Source organism: Nerophis ophidion, linkage group LG15 (assembly GCF_033978795.1).
Source record: "Nerophis ophidion isolate RoL-2023_Sa linkage group LG15, RoL_Noph_v1.0, whole genome shotgun sequence".
Lineage (NCBI taxonomy): Eukaryota > Metazoa > Chordata > Actinopteri > Syngnathiformes > Syngnathidae > Nerophis > Nerophis ophidion.
This window is the reverse complement of record NC_084625.1, coordinates 3,827,156-3,849,665: the sequence shown is the minus strand read 5'-3', so window position 1 is coordinate 3,849,665 and position 22,510 is coordinate 3,827,156. Positions and strand designations below refer to the sequence as shown.

The window sequence follows — 22,510 nt, the reverse complement described above, 5'->3', positions numbered from 1 at the left end:
GCCACACCCACATTTAGTCTTCTGACTAAGTTCTCACCATAGTCACACCCACATTTAGTCTTCTAAGTTCTCACCATAGTCACACCCACATTTAGTCTTCTGACTAAGTTCTCACCATAGCCACACCCACATTTAGTCTTCTGACTAAGTTCTCACCATAGCCACACCCACATTTAGTCTTCTGACTAAGTTCTCACCATAGTCACACCCACATTTAGTCTTCTGACTAAGTTCTCACCATAGTCACACCCACATTTAGTCTCCTGACTAAGTTCTCACCATAGTCACACCCACATTTAGTCTTCTGGCTAAGTTCTCACCATAGTCACACCCACATTTAGTCTTCTGACTAAGTTCTCACCAGAGTCACATCCACATTTAGTCTTCTGACTAAGTTCTCACCATAGTCACACCCACATTTAGTCTTCTGACTAAGTTCTCACCATAGCCACACCCACATTTAGTCTTCTGACTAAGTTCTCACCATAGTCACACCCACATTTAGTCTTCTGACTAAGTTCTCACCAGAGTCACACCCACATTTAGTCTTCTGACTAAGTTCTCACCATAGTCACACCCACATTTAGTCTTCTGACTAAGTTCTCACCAGAGTCACACCCACATTTAGTCTTCTGACTAAGTTCTCACCATAGTCACACCCACATTTAGTCTTCTGACTAAGTTCTCACCATAGCCACACCCACATTTAGTCTTCTGACTAAGTTCTCACCATAGTCACACCCACATTTAGTCTTCTGACTAAGTTCTCACCAGAGTCACACCCACATTTAGTCTTCTGACTAAGTTCTCACCATAGTCACACCCACATTTAGTCTTCTGACTAAGTTCTCACCAGAGTCACACCCACATTTAGTCTTCTGACTAAGTTCTCACCATAGTCACACCCACATTTAGTCTTCTGACTAAGTTCTCACCATAGTCACACCCACATTTAGTCTTCTGACTAAGTTCTCACCATAGTCACACCCACATTTAGTCTTCTGACTAAGTTCTCACCATAGTCACACCCACATTTAGTCTTCTGACTAAGTTCTCACCATAGTCACACCCACATTTAGTCTTCTGACTAAGTTCTCACCATAGCCACACCCACATTTAGTCTTCTGACTAAGTTCTCGCCATAGCCACACCCACATTTAGTCTTCTGACTAAGTTCTCACCATAGTCACACCCACATTTAGTCTTCTGACTAAGTTCTCACCATAGTCACACCCACATTTAGTCTTCTGACTAAGTTCTCACCATAGCCACACCCACATTTAGTCTTCTAAGTTCTCACCATAATCACACCCACATTTAGTCTTCTGACTAAGTTCTCACCGTAGTCACACCCACATTTAGTCTTCTGACTAAGTTCTCACCATAGTCACACCCACATTTAGTCTTCTGACTAAGTTCTCACCATAGTCACACCCACATTTAGTCTTCTGACTAAGTTCTCACCATAGTCACACCCACATTTAGTCTTCTGACTAAGTTCTCACCATAGTCACACCCACATTTAGTCTTCTAAGTTCTCACCATAGTCACACCCACATTTAGTCTTCTGACTAAGTTCTCACCATAGTCACACCCACATTTAGTCTTCTAAGTTCTCACCATAGTCACACCCACATTTACTCTTCTGACTAAGTTCTCACCATAGTCACACCCACATTTAGTCTTCTGACTAAGTTCTCACCATAGTCACACCCACATGTAGTCTTCTAAGTTCTCACCATAGTCACACCCACATTTAGTCTTCTGACTAAGTTCTCACCATAGTCACACCCACATTTAGTCTTCTGACTAAGTTATCACCATAGCCACACCCACATTTAGTCTTCTGACTAAGTTCTCACCATAGTCACACCCACATTTAGTCTTCTGACTAAGTTCTCACCATAGTCACACCCACATTTAGTCTTCTGAGTAAGTACTCATCATAGTCACACCCACATTTAGTCTTCTGACTAAGTTCTCACCATAGTCACACCCACATTTAGTCTTCTGACTAAGTTCTCACCATAGTCACACCCACATTTAGTCTTCTGACTAAGTTCTCACCATAGTCCCACCCACATTTAGTCTTCTGACTAAGTTCTCACCATAGTCACACCCACATTTAGTCTTCTGACTAAGTTCTCACCATAGTCACACCCACATTTAGTCTTTTGACTAAGTTCTCACCATAGTCACACCCACATGTAGTCTTCTAAGTTCTCATCATAGTCACACCCACATTTAGTCTTCTAAGTTCTCACCATAGTCACACCCACATTTAGTCTTCTAAGTTCTAACCATAGTCACACCCACATTTAGTCTTTTAAGTTCTCACCATAGTTACACCCACATTTAGTCTTCTGACTAAGTTCTCACCATAGCCACACCCACATTTAGTCTTCTGACTAAGTTCTCACCATAGTCACACCCACATTTAGTCTTGTGACTAAGTTCTCACCATAGTCACACCCACATTTAGTCTTGTGACTAAGTTCTCACCATAGTCACACCCACATTTAGTCTTCTAAGTTCTCACCATAGTCAAACCCACATTTCGTCTTCTGACTAAGCTCTCACCAGAGTCACACCCACATTTAGTCTTCTGACTAAGTTCTCACCATAGTCACACCCACATTTAGTCTTCTAAGTTCTCACCATAGTCACACCCACATTTAGTCTTCTGACTAAGTTCTAACCATAGTCACACCCACATTTAGTCTTCTAAGTTCTCACCATAGTCACACCCACATTTAGTCTTCTGACTAAGTTCTCACCATAGTCACACCCACATTTAGTCTTCTGACTAAGTTCTCACCTTAGTCACACCCACATTTAGTCTTCTGACTAAGGTCACACCCACATTTAGTCTTCTAAGTTCTCACCATAGTCACACCCACATTTAGTCTTCTGAGTAAGTACTCACCATAGTCACACCCACATTTAGTCTTCTGACTAAGTTCTCACCATAGTCACACCCACATTTAGTCTTCTGACTAAGTTCTCACCATAGTCACACCCACATTTAGTCTTCTAAGTTCTCACCATAGTCACACCCACATTTAGTCTTCTGACTAAGGTCACACCCACATTTAGTCTTCTAAGTTCTCACCATAGTCACACCCACATTTAGTCTTCTGACTGAGTTCTCACCATAACCACACCCACATTTAGTCTTCTAAGTTCTCACCATAGTCACACCCACATTTAGTCTTCTGAGTAAGTTCTCACCATAGTCACACCCACATTTAGTCTTCTGACTAAGTTCTCACCATAGTCACACCCACATTTAGTCTTCTGACTAAGGTCACACCCACATTTAGTCTTCTAAGTTCTCACCATAGTCACACCCACATTTAGTCTTCTGACTGAGTTCTCACCATAACCACACCCACATTTAGTCTTCTAAGTTCTCACCATAGTCACACCCACATTTAGTCTTCTGACTAAGTTCTCACCATAGTCACACCCACATTTAGTCTTCTGACTAAGTTCTCACCATAGTCACACCCACATTTAGTCTTCTGACTAAGTTCTCACCATAGTCACACCCACATTTAGTCTTCTGACTAAGTTCTCACCATAGTCACACCCACATTTAGTCTTCTGACTAAGTTCTCACCATAGTCACACCCACATTGAGTCTTCTGACTAAGCTCTCACCATAGTCACACCCACATTTAGTCTTCTGACTAAGTTCTCACCATAGTCACACCCACATTGAGTCTTCTGACTAAGTTCTCACCATAGTCACACCCACATTTAGTCTTCTGACTAAGTTCTCACCATAGTCACACCCACATTTAGTCTTCTGACTAAGTTCCCACCATAGTCACACCCACATTGAGTCTTCTGACTAAGTTCTCACCATAGTCACACCCACATTGAGTCTTCTGACTAAGTTCTCACCATAGTCACACCCACATTTAGTCTTCTGACTAAGTTCTCACCATAGTCACACCCACATTTAGTCTTCTGACTAAGTTCTCACCATAGTCACACCCACATTTAGTCTTCTGACTAAGTTCTCACCATAGTCACACCCACATTTAGTCTTCTGACCAAGTTCTCACCAGGGTCGCACCCACATTTAGTCTTCTGACTAAGTTCTCACCATAGCCACACCCACATTTAGTCTTCTAAGTTCTCACCATAGTCACACCCACGTTTAGTCTTCTGACTAACTTGTCACCATAGTCACGCCCACGCTTAGTCTTCTGACTAAGTTCTCACCATCGTCACACCCACATTTAGTCTTCTGACTAAGTTCTCACCATAGTCACATCCACATTTAGTCTTCTGACTAAGTTCTCACCATCGTCACACCCACATTTAGTCTTCTGACTAAGTTCTCACCATAGTCACACCCACATTTAGTCTTCTAAGTTCTCACCATAGTCACATCCACATTTAGTCTTCTGACTAAGTTCTCACCGTAGTCACACCCACATTTAGTCTTCTGACTAAGTTCTCACCATAGTCACACCCACATTTAGTCTTCTGACTAAGTTCTCACCATAGCCACACCCACATTTAGTCTTCTGATTACACCAACAACAGCTCCAAACTGTCTTTGCTAAAGTTAGTCAATTATATTTTGGTACTTGATGCAATTTTTACTGTTAGCATGTTAGTTAGCAGACTAGCTTTTTTTTATTTTTTAGCTAATTTTGCAGGTTATGACCTGGGAGTCAGATATTTTGGTACTTTACAGATGCTAACAGTTAGCATGTAAGCAGCATGCTAGCTTTTTACAGCATTTTTAATTCAGATATAAACCTAAGAGTCCTATTTTTGGTACTTGATGCAAACTGACTGTTAGCATGCTAGCTTCTTAGCAAATTTTACAGGCATGCTTTCTTTTTTTTTTTGTATATTTTTCGGATATACAACTCAGAGTCATAAATTTGGTACTTGAGGCAAGCTTACTGTTAGCATGTTAGCTTTTTTTCAGATATAATTGATGTTATTCACCCTAGAGTCGTATATGTTAGCTGTTAGCATGTTGATATTTGTTTTTTTTAGCTTGTTTTGCAGGAATTTACCTTATAGTCTGATCTTTTGGTACTTGACGCAATCATACTGTGAGCATGCTATTGTTAGCATGGTAACTTTTTAGCCAATTTTACAGGTATACACCACAGAATTTGATATTTAAGTACTTGACAAATTGGTACGGTTAAGCATGCTAGCTTTTTGGGCATTTTTTTCAGCTTCGAGTAATTTGTTAGTTTTTGATGCAAGCTTACTTTTAGCATGCTAATGATAGCTTTTTTACATATGTTTGAAGGTATGCACTCCAGAGTCACATATTTTGGCACTTGAAACAAGCTTACTTTTAGCATGCTAATGTTAGCATTTTTTTAAAACACATTTTGAAGGTATACATCCCAGAGTCATATTTTGGTACTTGGCAGTTGCTAACAGTTAGCATGCTTACTAGCTTCTTTAGCAATTTCCTCAGATATACACCTCGGTGTCATTTATTTTGGTTCTTGATGCAAGCTTACTGTTAGCATGCTAATGATAGCTTTTTTTTCCTTCATATGTTTGAAGGTATACTCTCCAGAGTCACACATTTTGGCACTTGAAAAAAGCTTACTTTTAGCATGCTAACGTTAGCATTTTTTTTTTTTTTTTTTTTTTTTTACATATTATTGAAGGTATACATCCCAGAGTCATATATTTTGGTACTTGGCAGTTGCTAATAGTTAACATGCTTGCTAACTTACACAAGCTTACTTTTAGCATGCTAACATTAGCATTTTAGTTTTATAGTTTTTATTTTATTTTTTGTTTTAAATATTTTTGAAAGTATACATCCCAGAGTCATATATTCTGGTAATTGGCAGTTGCTTATAGTTAGCATGCTTGCTAGCTTCATCGGTAATTTTCTCAGATATACAATTCCGAGTCATTTATTTTGATGCAAGCTTACTGTTAGCATGCTAACGATAGCTTTTTTACATATGTTTGAAGGTATACACTCCAGAGTCACACGTTTTGGCACTTGACACAAACTTAGTTTTAGCATGCTAATGTTAGCATTTTATTTTTTTGTAATTTTTTTTTTTTTAACATAATTTTGAAGGTATACATCCCCGAATCATATATTTTGGTACTTGGTAGTTGCTAATAGTTCGCATGCTTGCTAACTTACACAAGCTTATGTTTAGCATGCTAATGTTAGCATTTTAGTTTGTTTTTTTTTTACATATTTTTGAAGGTATAAATCCCAGAGTCATACATTTTGGTAATTGGCAGTTGCTTATAGTTAGCATGTTTGCTAGCTTCTTTAGCAATTGTCTCAGATATAGAACTCTGAGTCATTTAATTTGGTTCTTGATGCAAGCTTACTGTTAGCATGCTAATAATAGCTTTTTTACATATGTTTGAAGGTATACACTCCAGAGTCAAACGTTTTGGCACTTGACACAAACTTACTTTTAGCACGCTAACGTTAGCATTTAATTTTTTTTTAACACATTTTTGAAGGTACACATCCCGAATCATATATTTTGATACTTGTCAGTTGCTAATAGTTAACATGCTTGCTAACTTACACAAACTTACTTTTAGCATGCTAACGTTAGCATTTCAGTTTTTTGCATATTTTTGACGGTATACATCCCATAGCCATTTTCGTACTTGCCACATGCTAACTATTATATATATATTTTTTTTTGTTAACTGACGCTACCTGGCTAGCGTGCTAAATGTTAGCATTCCAGTGACGAGATGATTTTTGAGTGTTTGCAGTTGCTATCCATAGGGCGGACACATAAGTCGCCGTGGCAAATATCCGGGCTTAATGTGCGACTATAAATAGAGACGGCGGTGCAGTAAATATTTTTAAGGGAGCGTCTGACAATGACGTTTGTATTAATAGCGGCGCGGGCTTGTCATCGCATATAAGTTAGCGCCGTAGATTGATCATGTTTGTTGTCGCTACCTTCCAAACTTGGCTCTCCTGCGGCGCAGGTAGCGTGCGGAGCGTTTATGACAAAACGTCAGCCTCGAAGTGCGCGGGGAGGAGATTAGTGATGACATTCTTCATGCTTTTAATTGTCTCCCCCCGAGTCGTTAGTCTCACAAATAAACATTTTCCCCCTCCCGGCGTCTGTTAGACGGCGGCGGGGGAGCGTGGCGCACTTTTAAAGATTATAATGACGTTTGTTAATGGCCGCTTACTTTGCCCGTTATGGCGGCAGTATACTACTTCCTGTCGGGGAATATTCCACAAATAATGCTCTCATCAAGGCAGGAAGTTTTAATTGACTTGGGGAACTTTGAGGGCGTTCATCCCTCATTGGCTTTACTGCTCCTCGCCTGCCAGGGTCTGGGGGTCAGGGCCGGGATTTGTGCACTCGCTGTCTCTGTACAGGTCTCTTCCAAATTCCATTTTTGGTCAGGAAATCCAGTTTTTGTCCTTCTTTCCTGGCGTCTTATCGGTTCCGTTTTGTTTGTTTTCGCTACTGCAACACTCGCAGCGTGGGCTTATTGAAGGAGCGCCACCAGTTTCATGATCACTCAAATTATATATACAGGTCGCCGACCGCACATCTCTTCCAAATTCCACTTTTGGTCAGGAAATCCAGTTTTTGTCCTTCTTTCCTGGCGTCTTATCGGTTCCGTTTTGTTTGTTTTCGCTACTGCAACACTCGCAGCGTGGGCTTATTGAAGGAGCGCCACCAGTTTCATGAACACTCAAATGATATACAGGTCGCCTACCGCACGTTTCTTCAAAAGTTCATTTGTGGTGGGGAAATCCAGTTTTTGTCCTTCTTTCCTGGCCTTCCATCGGTTCCGTTTTGTTTTTGCTGCGCAACACTCGCAGCGTGGGCTCATTTAAGGAGCGCCACCAGTTTCTCGAGCACTCAAATGATATACAGGTCGCCTACTGCACGTCCCTTCCAAAATCCAGATTTTGTCCCTTTTTCCGGGCGTCCCATCGGTTCCGTTTTGTTTGTTTTCACTACTGCAACACTCCCAGCGTGGGCTCATTGAAGGAGAGCCACCAGTTTCATGATCACTCAAATGATATACCGGTCTTTGCTACCGCACGTCTCTTCCAAACTTCATTTGTGGTCGGAAAATCCAGTTTTTGTCCTTCTTTCCTGGCGTCTTATCGGTTCCGTTTTGTTTGTTTTCGCTACTGCAACACTCGCAGCGTGGGCTTATTGAAGGAGAGCCACCAGTTTCATGAACACTCAAATGATATACAGGTCGCCTACTGCACGTCCCTTCCAAAATCCAGATTTTGTCCTTCTTTCCTGGCGTCCCATCGGTTCCGTTTTGTTTGTTTTCGCTACTGCAAGACTCGCAGCGTGGGCTTATTGAAGGAGCGCCACCAGTTTCATGATCACTCAAATTATATACCGGTCTTTGCTACCGCACGTCTCTTCCAAACTTCATTTGTGGTCGGGAAATCCAGTTTTTGTCCTTCTTTCCTGGCGTCTTATCGGTTCCGTTTTGTTTGTTTTCGCTACTGCAAGACTCGCAGCGTGGGCTTATTGAAGGAGAGCCACCAGTTTCATGATCACTCAAATTATATACCGGTCTTTGCTACCGCACGTCTCTTCCAAACTTCATTTGTGGTCGGGAAATCCAGTTTTTGTCCTTCTTTCCTGGCGTCCCATCAGTTTTGTTTGTTTTCGCTCTGCAACATTCGCAGTGTGGTCTCTTTTAAGGAGCGCCACCAGTTTCATGATCACTCAAATTATAAATACAGGTCGCCTACCGCACGTTTCTTCAAAAGTTCATTTGTGGTGGGGAAATCCAGTTTTTGTCCTTCTTTCCTGGCCTTCCATCGGTTCCGTTTTGTTTGTTTTCGCTACTGCAACACTCGCAGCGTGGGCTTATTGAAGGAGCGCCACTAGTTTGATGATCACTCAAATTATATACCGGTCTTTGCTACCGCACGTCTCTTCCAAACTTCATTTGTGGTCGGGAAATCCATTTTTTGTCCTTCTTTCCTGGCGTCCCATCAGTTTTGTTTGTTTTCGCTCTGCAACATTCGCAGCGTGGGCTTATTGAAGGAGCGCCACCAGTTTCATGATCACTCAAATAATATACAGGTCGCCTACCGCACGTCGCTTCCAAAATCCAGATTTTGTCCTTCTTTCCTGGCGTCTTATCGGTTCCGTTTTGTTTGTTTTCGCTACTGCAACACTCGCAGCGTGGGCTTATTGAAGGAGCGCCACCAGTTTCATGATCACTCAAATAATATACAGGTCGCCTACCGCACGTCGCTTCCAAAATCCAGATTTTGTCCTTCTTTCCTGGCGTCTTATCGGTTCCGTTTTGTTTGTTTTCGCTACTGCAACACTCCCAGCGTGGGCTCATTGAAGGAGAGCCACCAGTTTCATGATCACTCAAATTATATACCGGTCTTTGCTACCGCACGTCTCTTCCAAACTTCATTTGTGGTCTGGAAATCCAGTTTTTGTCCTTCTTTCCTGGTGTCGTATCGGTTCCGTTTTGTTTGTTTTCGCTACTGCAACACTCGCAGCGTGGGCTTATTGAAGGAGCGCCACCAGTTTCATGATCACTCAAATGATATACAGGTCGCCTACCGCACGTCTCTTCCAAAATCCAGATTTTGTCCTTCTTTCCTGGCGTCTTATCGGTTCCGTTTTGTTTGTTTTCGCTACTGCAACACTCGCAGCGTGGGCTTATTGAAGGAGCGCCACCAGTTTCATGATCACTCAAATTATATACCGGTCTTCGCTACCCCACGTCTCTTCCAAACTTAATTTGTGGTCGGGAAGTCCAGTTTTTGTCCTTCTTTCCTGGCGTCCCAGCAGTTCCGTTTTGTTTGTTTTCGCTACTGCAACACTCGCAGCGTGGGCTTATTGAAGGAGAGCCACCAGTTTCATGATCACTCAAGTGATATACAGGTCGCCTACCGTGCATCACTTTCTAACTTAATTTGCGTTCGGGAAATTCAGTTTTTGTCCTTCTTTCCTGGCGTCCCAGCAGTTCCGTTTTGTTTGTTTTCGCTACTGCAACACTCGCAGCGTGAGCTCATTTAAGGAGCGCCACCAGTTTCATTATCACTCAAATTATATATACAGGTCGCTTAGCGCACATCTCTTCCAAACTTCATTTGTGGTTGGGAAATCCAGTTTTTGTCATTCTTTCCTGGCGTCTTATCGCTTCCGTTTTGTTTGTTTTCACTCTGCAACCCTCATTTAGAAACAATTAATTAAATATTTATGTGTAAATAACTCATTTCACAATGTATATATTCTGTGACTTATAGTCCAGTGCGACTTATAGATGGTGGCAAATTTTCCAAAATTTTGGGAGTGCGTCTTATATATCGGCGCGCTCTATAGTCTGGAAAAAACGTAATCCCAATTAATCGCATTTTGTTGAGAGTTAACTCTAAATTAATCGTGATAATCGCACATTGATAACTGATCCGCCGTTTTACTGCCTTGTCACCGACTCCATTTGGAAACAATTAAATATTTCTGCGTAAAAAACTAATTTCCCAACGTATATATCTGCGATTTATAGTCCGGTGCGACTAATGTATGGTAGCGAATTTTCAAAAATGTTGTGAGTGCGTCTTATATACTAAAACATAATCGCGATTAATCGCGTTTTGTTGAGAGTTAACTCAGAATCAATTGTGATAATCGCAGATAAATGTACATTGATAACTGATCATCCGTTTTACTGCCTTGTCACAGACACCGAGTGGAAACAATTAAGGTATGTAAATAAATATTTCTGTGTAAATGACTCATTTCACAACTTGTATATCTGCCACTTATAGTCGGGTGGGACTAATACATGGGGTGAAAAAGTAGAACATTTTGTGGGTGTGGCTTATATACCGGTGCACTCTATAGTTCGGAAAAATCGCGAATAATCGTATTTTGGTTGAGAGTTAACCTCAAAATTAATCGTGATAATCGCAGATAAATATACATTAATAACTGATCAGCCGTTTTACTGCCTTGTCACAGACTCCATTTGGAAACAATTAAATATTTCTGTGTAAAAAACAAATTTCCCGACATATATATCTGCGACTTATATGGTAGCGCATTTTCAAAAATTTGGTGAGTGCGTCTTATATACTAAAACGTAATCACGATTAATCGCATTTTGTTGAGAGTTAACTCAGAATCAATCGTGATAATCGCAGATAAATGTACATTGATAACTGATCAGCCATTTTACTGCCTTGTCACAGAAACAGAGTGGAAACAATTAAGGTATGTAAGCAAATATTTCTGTGTAAATAACTGATTTCACAACTTGTATATCTGCCAGTTATAGTCGGGTGGGACTAATATATGGGGGGAAAAAGTAGAACATTTTGTGGGTGTGGCTTATATACCGGTGCGCTCTATATTACGGGAAACAAATAGATTGAGGTTGATATTTTATGTTTGGCCGCACGTTGCTCACACACGTGGGCCACAGCTGCGCTTGTGACGGGAGGTCAAAGGTCAGGAAGGTGTTGGAGAGGGAAAGGCTCAACACGCCGCGCCGGCGTCATGTTACCCAGAACGCCGTGTCGCAACAAACGTGGGATTACGGCCTCGAGGAAACTACTTCCTGTTGTCTGGGCATGAATATACTTTGACAAGAGTGCCTTTGTAAGAACGTCCTTCTTTGAATGTCCAGCAGGGAGCAGTGTTGTGCGTAAACCGTGTTGACAGTTCTTTTTATAGACCGGCGGTCAGCTGGGCGACTTTGGGGGCGTGGCTACCTTGGCCCTCATCCTGGTTTTCTGAGCCAACATCAACCTGAGCTCTGTCTCACTCTGTTTCAAAATCCATCCATTTTCTACCGCTTATTCCCTTCAGGGTGGCGGGGGTGCGCTGGTGCCTATCTCAGCTACAATCGGGCGGAAGGCGGGGTACACCCTGGACAAGTCGCCACCTCATCGCAGCAATTTCAAAATAAGACCACATTTTGTGAAAAAAAAAAAAAAAAAAAAAAAAGCTCCAAAAGTCACAGAAAAGTGAAAAATTAAAGCAAGCCTGGGGGCCGTTTTGATATTTTGTATCTTCAAAATCAACACAATATATAGAATTGTTTAACCTTTTGGCCTCCTCAGTCTTAAAAATGTTTTTAAAATTTGTATATAACTGCCCCGCGAACCCAAAGGGAATAAGCCGGTAGAAAATGGATGGATGGATGGATGGATATATATAACTGTTTTGTTTTTGTCAACTTTCATTTGATTTTTTATGTCCTCTGTGCCAAGGAAAACACAGGTTTTTTTTTATTTTTATAGTAAAATCACAAAATATGCAATGTTTTACCCCCAAAATATTTCAAAGAAGAATATTTGATTTGAAATAATTGAATATGTCAATAGTTCATAACAAACTAAATGTTATTCATTATTATTTTTGAGGAAAAAAAACACTAAAATTCTCAGGGATCCAAAATGGTCCACTAACAAAAGTGTTAAAAGTAAGTCATACATTTTATTTTTTACTTTTAACGCTTAAATTTCTAGATCAACTTCAGATCCATCCATTAATCATATGTTTTTATAATTTTTTTAATGTCCTTTTTATCATAGAAAACTTTATTTCTATGGCAAATACACAAAATATGCAATATTTCCCCCCCCAAAAATTTAAAAGACGAATATTCGATGTGAAGTGATTAATTAATTGATTCAGAAAATTGATTTTATCATAGAAAACTTAATTATTTGTTCACAAAATATTTAATATTTTCACCTAAAAATATTTCAAAGTGGAACATTTTGATGTGATTAATCATGAGTTAACTTATTTTGGACTGTCATTGTAAAACAATAGTTGAAAAAAATCAAAATTAAAAGTGTGATTAATCTGCAACTGTAGCTGATTAACGGAATAATTTCTGATGAATCACTTGAGTTATTGGGTTATTTTTGACTGCCCTAAAATAAATCACTTATTATTTGCAACGTGATAACCGCGGACAATGCAGCGGGTGAGTGAGCGGATGATGCGAGCGAGTGAGTGAGCGGATGATGCAAGCGAGTGAGTGAGCGGATGATGCAAGCGAGTGAGTGAGCGGATGATGCAAGCGAGTGAGTGAGTGGATGATTCAAGTGAGTGAGCGGATGATGCAAGCAAGTGAGTGAGCGGAAGATGCAAGCGAGTGAGCGGATGATGCAAGCGAGTGAGCGAGTGAGTGAGCGGATGATGCAAGCAAGTGAGTGAGCGGAAGATGCAAGCGAGTGAGCGGATGATGCAAGCGAGTGAGCGGATGATGCAAGTGAGTGAGTGAACAGATGATGCAAGTGAGTGAGCGGATAATGCAAGCAAGTGAGTGAACGGATGATGCAAGTGAGTGAGCGGATACTGCAAGCAAGTGAGTGAGTGGATGATGCAAGCAAGTGAGTGAGTGGATGATGCAAGCGAGTGAGTGAGTGAATGATGCGAGCGAGTAAGTGGATGATGCAAGCAAGTGAGTGAGTGGATGATGCAAGTGAGTGAGCGGATGATGCAAGCAAGTGAGTGAGCGGAAGATGCAAGCGAGTGAGCGGATGATGCAAGCGAGTGAGCGAGTGAGTGAGCGGATGATGCAAGCAAGTGAGTGAGCGGAAGATGCAAGCGAGTGAGCGGATGATGCAAGCGAGTGAGCGGATGATGCAAGTGAGTGAGTGAACAGATGATGCAAGTGAGTGAGCGGATAATGCAAGCGAGTGAGTGAACGGATGATGCAAGTGAGTGAGCGGATACTGCAAGCAAGTGAGTGAGTGGATGATGCAAGCAAGTGAGTGAGTGGATGATGCAAGCGAGTGAGTGAGTGAATGATGCGAGCGAGTAAGTGGATGATGCAAGCAAGTGAGTGAGTGGATGATGCAAGTGAGTGAGCGGATAATGCAAGCAAGTGAGTGAGTGGATGATGCAAGTGAGTGAGCGGATGATGCAAGCAAGTGAGTGAACGGATGATGCAAGTGAGTGAGCGGATGATGCAAGTGAGTGAGTGAGTGGATGATGCAAGCGAGCGAGTGAGCGGATGATGCAAGCGAGTGAGTGAGCGGACGATGCAAGCGAGCGAGTGAGCGGATGATGCAAGCAAGTGAGTGAACGGATGATGCAGGTGAGTGAGCGGATGATGCAAGTGAGTGAGTGAGTGGATGATGCAAGCGAGCGAGTGAGCGGATGATGCAAGCGAGTGAGTGAGCGGATGATGCAACTGAGTGAGCGGATGATGCAAGCGAGTGAGCGGATGATGCAAGCGAGTGAGCAGATGATGCAAGCGAGTGAGTGAGCGGATGATGCAAGCGAGTGAGTGAGCGGATGATGCAAGCGAGTGAGCAGATGATGCAAGCGAGTGAGTGAGCGGGTGATGCAACTGAGTGAGCGAATGATGCAAGCGAGTGAGTGAGCGAATGATGCAAGCGAGTGAGTGAGCGGATGATGCAAGCGAGTGAGTGAGCGGATGATGCAAGCGAGTGAGCGGATGATGCAAGCGAGTGAGCGGATGATGCAAGCGAGTGAGCGTATGATGCAAGTGAGTGAGCGGATGATGCAAGCAAGTGAGTGAGTGAGCGGATGCAAGCGAGTGAGCGGATGATGCAAGCAAGTGAGTGAGTGGATGATGCAAGTGAGTGAGCTGAGGATGCAAGTGAGTGAGCGGATGATGCAAGCGAGTAAGTGAGCGGATGCAAGCGAGTGAGCGGATGATGCAAGCAAGTGAGTGAGCGGATGATGCAAGTGAGTGAGCGGATGATGCAAGCGAGTAAGTGAGCGGATGCAAGCGAGTGAGCGGATGATGCAAGCAAGCGAGTGAGCGGATGATGCAAGTGAGTGAGCGGATGATGCAAGCGAGTAAGTGAGCGGATGCAAGCGAGTGAGCGGATGATGCAAGCAAGTGAGTGAGCGGATGATGCAAGTGAGTGAGCGGATGATGCGAGCGAGTGAGCGGATGATGCAAGCGAGTAAGTGAGCGGATGATGCAAGCGAGTGAGTGAGTGAGTGATTGAGAGGATGATGCAGTGAGTGAGTGGATGATGCAGCGAGTGAGTGAGCGGATGATGGAGTGAGTGAGCGGATGATGTAGTGAGTGGGTGAGCGGATGATGCAGTGAGTGAGCGGATGATGCAGTGAGTGAGTGAGCGGATGATGCAGTGAGTGAGCAGATGATGGCGTGAGTGAGTGAGCGGATGATGTAGTGAGTGAGTGAGCGGATGATGCAGTGAGTGAGTGAGCGGATGATGCAAGCGAGTGAGTGAGCGGATGATGTAGTGAGTGAGTGAGCGGATGATGCAGTGAGTGAGTGAGCGGATGATGCAAGCGAGTGAGTGAGCGGATGATTGAGTGAGTGAGTGAGTGAGTGAGTGAGTGAGTGAGTGAGTGAGTGAGTGAGTGAGTGAGCGGATGATGCAGCGGGCGAGAGAGCTGCACTGACCGTCGAAGCTGCCGTGGCGCTCACAGTGCTCCAGCAGCCTGGCGTGCGTCTCCACAGACGGGCGGAAGACAAAGACGCCCGAGTTGAAGCAGTCCGGCCATCCCGGGTCGGGAGCAGCAGACAGTTCTTCTCGGTCAAAGAGCTCGTCCACGTTGCACAACACCTGGAGGCAGGAGAACTTGGTGCATGTTTCTTGGAGGGCGTGTGGAGGTCCTCACCAGGGTGTCTGCGTCCATGAACACACACTTGGAGAAGTGTGTGAGGGTCCAGCAGTGCAGCTTGGTCAGCGTCACGCCCAACTCCGGCCTGCTCATCAGGGCCAGGTGTGCCGCGTCGCCGCTGTCCAGCAAGTCCACCTGCCTGACCTCCTGGAAGATCCTCCCCAGCACCGCCCTGGTGGGGTCAAAGCGTCACGGCGTCGCGCTCGCAACCTCCGCACAAACACCCGCTGGCTTACCGGCTCTGCTCCGACACCTGCGGCCCCACCAGGACCACCAGCTGCTTGGAAGTGTGGTGGTTGCGCAGACTCTGACCCAGGACCATGGCCCCCTTGGCGTAGTTGTCCGTGGTCGCCAACGTCACGAAAGCCTCGTCTGCGGAGCGCAGACACGCTGACTCCATCTTGGACATAACTTTTTTTTACACACACTGACTCGCCAAAGGACGCGGCGGCCATCTTTGGGGTTTTCACCTTCAAAACCAGTACAACTTTTTCATCTTTTCACCTTGAAAAATAGACGTTTCTACATCGTCATTTGTCCAAAAGTAGTCTTTGTTGTCTTTCTTCAAGTCTGCCATGATTAGTAGTCTTGTTGTTGTTGAAGGAAATAGTGAACGTTAATTATTATTATGATGCTTAGTGTTTGACTAAAGCTGGATCTACTTGTAGGTCATCCTCCTTATGTTCAGGTTCAAAAATAGAAGTTTCTGCATCGTCATTTGTCCCAAAGTAGTCTTTGTTGTCTCTCTTTAAGTCTGCCATGATTAGTAGTCTTCTTGTTGTTGAAGGAAATAGTGAACGTTAATTATTATTATGATGTTTAGTGTTTGACTAAAGCTGCATCTACTTGTAGGTCATCCTCCTTATATTCAGGTTCAAAAATAGAAGATTGTGGATCATTATTTGTACCAAAGTAGTCTTTGTTGTCTCTCATCAAGTCTGCCATGATTAGTAGTCTTGTTGTTCTTGACGGAAATAGTGAATGTTAATTATTTTTATAATGCTTAGTGTTTGACTATAGCTACATGTAGTTTGTTACCCTCCTTATATTCAGGTTAAAAAATAGAAGTTTCTTGATCATCATTTGTCCCAAAGTAGTCTTTTGTTGTCTCTCATCAAGTCAGACATGATTAGTAGTCTTGTTGTTGTTGAAGGAAATAGTGACAGTTAATTGTTATTATGATGCTTAGTGTTTGACTAAAGCTGCATCTACTTGTAGGTCATCCTCCTTATATTCAGGTTCAAAAATAGAAATTTCTTGATCATCATTTATCCCAAAGTAATCTTTGTTATCTCTCATCAAGTCTGCCACGATTAGTAGTCTTGTTGTTGTTGAAGGAAATAGTGAACGTTAATTGTTATTATGATGCTTTGTGTTTGACTAAAGCTGCATCTACTTGTAGGTCATCCTCCTTATATTCAGGTTCAAAAATAGAAGTTTCTTGATCATCATTTGTCCCAAAGTAGTCTTTTGTTGTCTCTCATCAAGTCAGACATGATTAGTAGTCTTGTTGTTGTTGAAGGAAATAGTGAACATTATTTATTATTATGATGCTTAGTGTTTGACTAAAGCTGCATCTACTTGTAGGTCATCCTCCTTATATTCAGGTTCAAAAATAGAAGATTGTGGATCATTATTTGCACCAATGTAGTCTTTGTTGTCTGTCATCAAAGTCTTCTTGTTGTTGAAGGAAATAATAAACGTTAATTATTTTCATGATAGTTAGTGTTTGACTAATGCGGCATCTACATGTAGGTCATCCTCCTTATATTCAGGTTTAAAAATAGAAGTTTCTACATCGTCATTTGTCCCAAAGTGGTCTTTGTTGTCTCTCTTCAAGTCTGCCATGATTACTAGTCTTGTTATTGTTGAAGGAAATAGTGAACGTTAATTATTATTATGATGCTTAGTGTTTGACTAAAGCTGCATCCACTTGTACATCATCCTCCTTATGTTCAGGTTCAAAAATAGCCGTTTCCAGATCGTATTTGTCCCAAAGTAGTCTTTGTTGTCTTTCTTCAAGTCTGCCATGATTAGTAGTCTTGTTGTTGTTGAATGAGATGATGAATGTTATTATTATTATTATTATGCTTAGTGTTTGACTAAAGCTGCATCTGCTTGTACGTCATCCTCCCTATATTCAGGTTCAAAAATAGAAGATTGTGGATCATTATTTGTCCCAAAGTAGTCTTTGTTGTCTCTCATCAAGTCTGACATGATTAGTAGTCTTGTTGTTCTTGAAGGAAATAGTGACAGTTAATTATTATTATGATGCTTAGTGTTTGACTAAAGCTGCATCTACTTGTACGTCATCCTCCTTATATTCAGGTTCAAAAATAGACGTTTCCGGATTGGCATTTGTCCCAAAGTAGTCTTTGTTGTCTCTCTTCAAGTCTGCCATGATTAGTAGTCTTGTTGTTGTTGAAGGAAATAGTGAATGTTAATTATTATTATAATGCTTAGTGTTTGACTATAGCTACATGTAGTTTGTTACCCTCCTTATATTCAGGTTAAAAAATAGAAGATTGTAGATCATTATTTGTACCAAAGTAGTCTTTGTTGTCTCTCATCAAGTCTGCCATGATTACTAGTCTTGTTGTTGTTGAAGGAAATAGTGACAGTTAATTGTTATTATGATGCTTAGTGTTTGACTAAAGCTGCATCTACTTGTAGGTCATCCTCCTTATATTCAGGTTCAAAAATAGAAATTTCTTGATCATCATTTATCCCAAAGTAATGTTTGTTGTCTCTCATCAAGTCTGTCACGATTAGTAGTCTTGTTGTTGTTGAAGGAAATAGTGACAGTTAATTGTTATTATGATGCTTAGTGTTTGACTAAAGCTGCATCTACTTGTAGGTCATCCTCCTTATATACAGGTTCAAAAATAGAAGATTGTGGATCATTATTTGTACCAAAGTAGTCTTTGTTGTCTCTCTTCAAGTCTGCCATGATTAGTAGTCTTGTTGTTGTTGAAGGAAATAATGAACGTTAATTATTATTATGATGCTTAGTGTTCGACTAAAGCTGCATCTACTTGTAGGTCATCCTCCTTATATTCAGGTTCAAAAATAGACGTTTCCGGATCGTCATTTGTCCCAAAGTAGTCTTTGTTGTCTCTCTTCAAGTCTGCCATGATTAGTAGTCTTGTTGTTGTTGAAGGAAATAGTGAATGTTAATTATTATTATAATGCTTAGTGTTTGACTATAGCTACATGTAGTTTGTTACCCTCCTTATATTCAGGTTAAAAAATAGAAGATTGTAGATCATTATTTGTACCAAAGTAGTCTTTGTTGTCTCTCATCAAGTCTGCCATGATTACTAGTCTTGTTGTTGTTGAAGGAAATAGTGACAGTTAATTGTTATTATGATGCTTAGTGTTTGACTAAAGCTGCATCTACTTGTAGGTCATCCTCCTTATATTCAGGTTCAAAAATAGAAATTTCTTGATCATCATTTATCCCAAAGTAATGTTTGTTGTCTCTCATCAAGTCTGCCATGATTAGTAGTCTTGTTGTTGTTGAAGGAAATAGTGAACGTTAATTGTTATTATGATGCTTAGTGTTTGACTAAAGCTGCATCTACTTGTAGGTCATCCTCCCTATATTCAGGTTCAAAAATAGAAGTTTCTTGATCATCATTTGTCCCAAAGTAGTCTTTTGTTGTCTCTCATCAAGTCTGACATGATTAGTAGTCTTGTTGTTGTTGAAGGAAATAGTGACAGTTAATTGTTATTATGATGCTTAGTGTTTGACTAAAGCTGTATCTACTTGTAGGTCATCCTCCTTATTTCAGGTTCAAAAATAGAAGTTTATTGATAATCATTTGTCCCAAAGTAGTCTTTGTTGTCTCACATCAAGTCTGACATGATTAGTAGTCTTGTTGTTGTTGAATGGAATAGTGAAGATTAATTTCTATTATAATGCTTAGTGTTTGACTAAAGCTACATGTACTTTATCTTCCTTATATTTAGGTTCAAAAATAGAAGATTGTGGATCATTATTTGTACCAAATTAGTCTTTGTTGTCTCTCATCAAGTCTGCCATGATTAGTAGTCTTCTTGTTGTTGAAGGAAATAGTGTAAGTTAATTATTATTTAATGATGCTTAGTGTTTGACTAAAGCTGCATCTACTTGTATGTCATCCTCCTTATATTCAGGTTCAAAAATAGATGTTTCTGGATCGTCATTTGTCCCAAAGTAGTCTTTGTTGTCTCTCTTCAAGTCTGCCATGATTAGTAGTCTTGTTGTTCTTGAAGGAAATAGTGAATGTTAATTATTATTATAATGCTTAGTGTTTGACAATAGCTACATGTACTTTGTTATCCTCCTTATATTCAGGTTCGATATAGAAGATTATGGATAATTACTTGTACCAAAGTAGTCTTTGTTGGCTCTCTTCAAGTCTGCCATGATTAGTAGTCTTCTTGTTGTTGAAAGAAATAGTGAACGTTAATTATTATTATAATGCTCAGTGTTTGACTAAAGCTACATCTACTTTGTTATCCTCCTCATACTCAGGTTCAAAAATAGAAGATTGTGGATCATTATTTGTACCAAATTAGTCTTTGTTGTCTCTCTTCAAGTCTGCCATGTTTAGTAGTCTTCTTGTTGTTGAAGGAAATAGTGAACGTTAATTATTATTTAATGATGCTTAGTGTTTGACTAAAGCTGCATCTACTTGTAGGTCATCCTCCTTATATTCAGGTTAAAAACTAGGAGATTGTGGATCATCATTTGTACCAAAGTAGTCTTTGTTGTCTCTCATCAAGTCTGCCATGATTAGTAGTCTTGTTGTTGTTGAAGGAAATGATGAACGTTATTATTATTATGATGCTCAGTGTTTGACTAACGCTGCATCTACTTGTAGGTCATCCTCCTATTATTCAGGTTCAAAAATAGAAGTTTCTTGATCATCATTTGTCCCAAAGTAGTCTTTGTTGTCTCACATCTAGTCTGCCATGATTAGTAGTCTTCTTCTTGTTGAATGGAATAGTGAAGGTTAATTATTATTATAATGCTTAGTGGTTGACTAAAGCTACATGTACTTTGTTAACTTCCTTATATTCAGGTTCAAAAATAGAAGATTGTGGATCATTATTTGTACCAAAGTAGTCTTTTTTTTTTCTCATCAAGTCTGCCATGATTAGTAGTCGTGTTGTTGAAGGAAATAGTGAACGTTAATTATTATTATAATGCTTTTTGTTTGACTAAAGCTGCATCTACTTGTTGGTCATCTTCCTTATTTTCAGGTTCAAAAATAGAAGTTTCTTGATCATAATTTTTCCCAAAGTAGTCTTTCTTGTCTCTCTTCAAGTCTGCCATGATTAGTAGTCTTGTTTTTGTTGAAGGAAATAGTGAAGGTTAATTATTTTTATAATGCTTAGTGTTTGACTAAAGTTGCATTTACATGTAGGTCATCCTCCTGATATTCATGCTCAAAAATAGACGTTTTCGGATCGCCATTTGTCCCAAAGTAGTCTTTGTTGTCTCTCATCAAGTCTGACATGATTAGTTGTCTTGTTGTTGAAAGAAATTGTGAAGGTTGATTATTATTATAATGCTTACTGTTTGACTAAAGCTACATGTACTTTGTTATCCTCCTTATATTCAGGTTCAAAAATAGAAGTTTCTTGTTTTTGTTGAAATGTTATGAATATTACTTACGGCGTGCATATAAAACCTAAATGGAGGTTTTTTTGAGCGCTTAATAGGTGGACTAAAACGACTTTAATTTTTTTTCTTAGCTGACTCTTGCTAGTGTTTATTTACGATTTAGAATGCATAAAAATAAGGATAAGAATCGTGAATGACGGGAAAAATTCCCAAAAAAGTGCAGTTCCCTTTTAAAGAGTCCTAATTATGTTGTAAAGTCCACTTGGTCACACTTTAAGTGGCCCTCGGTTTGATGCTGCACCTTTCGCTCGCCGGGCGCTAACCTCGGCCCCTCCGCCCATTTTGACACGTGAAGTGAAAGAGCGTTTTCCGTAACTCACCCGCCATGACCGGAGAAGGAGTGGGAGCACACTGGAGCACAAGGCAGCTGTGAAGGGAAGGAAAGGAAAGGAGAGGAGCGACTCAAGTGTACTGGGGAGCATTTATAGCAGCGGGACAGTGGTCAGCGTCACATGACCGTGTCCACACACACACGCACACACACACACACACTATTCACACGTGTGCGCGGGTGCAGCCTGACATATCAACCGCATCACAAATATTGAGAATCTACGTGAACTTTGACCTTTGTGTGTGCCAACGTGATGTCCCCCGCAGACATGTACTGCGAATATTTGACATGAATTATATATATGACCTGATTACCCCTGTTGTGTTTGTTACAGTTTAAAACAAAAGGAAGGTAAATGTTTAAAAGGTGCGCCGCGTTAAAAACTACACGCAAAAGTTAGTTTTCATGTTTGTTTTTAGAAGTCATTAGGACTGTGGAGTGTGTTTGTGGTGCTTTGGCGCCCCCCGGTGGACAGCAGCTGTACCTGCAACATGTGTTTGGAATGAGAGATCACCCAGTTGATTGAAAACATGCAGCCAGGACAACCATGAAGGAAATACTTCTTTTAATTCTGCATGCAGGCGCCATTTTCACGTTTTTCCATTTTCAAAACAAAAACACACACAGACACACATATATATATATATATATATATATATATATATATGTGTGTGTGTACATATATACACACACACACACATGTGGCCCTGCGATGAGGTGGGCACTTGTCCAGGGTGTAAACCGCCTTCCGCCCAATTGTAGCTGAGATAGGCACCAGCGACCCCAAAGGGAATAAGCAGTACAAAATGGATGGATGGATGGATGGATACACACATCTATAAATATATACACACACACGTGGATATATATATATATATATATATACGTATGTAT

General features: G+C 40.9%; 1 protein-coding gene across 3 annotated transcripts in view; it reads right to left on the bottom strand.

The window, feature by feature from the left end:
• gyg1b (glycogenin 1b) overlaps nt 1-21,763 on the bottom strand; it is a 29,233-nt gene extending 7,470 nt beyond the window's left edge. For all 3 annotated transcript variants that reach the window (XM_061921252.1, XM_061921253.1, XM_061921251.1), the window contains exons 1-4: nt 21,603-21,763; nt 15,845-15,980; nt 15,606-15,780; nt 15,388-15,550 (exon numbers count right to left, since the gene is read on the bottom strand). In XM_061921252.1, the coding sequence (XP_061777236.1) occupies nt 15,388-15,550; nt 15,606-15,780; nt 15,845-15,980; nt 21,603-21,609 (481 nt within the window). In that variant the 5' untranslated portion in view covers nt 21,610-21,763. The remainder of the gene's footprint in view (nt 1-15,387; nt 15,551-15,605; nt 15,781-15,844; nt 15,981-21,602) is intronic.
• Between the last annotated feature and the right edge of the window lie 747 nt (nt 21,764-22,510).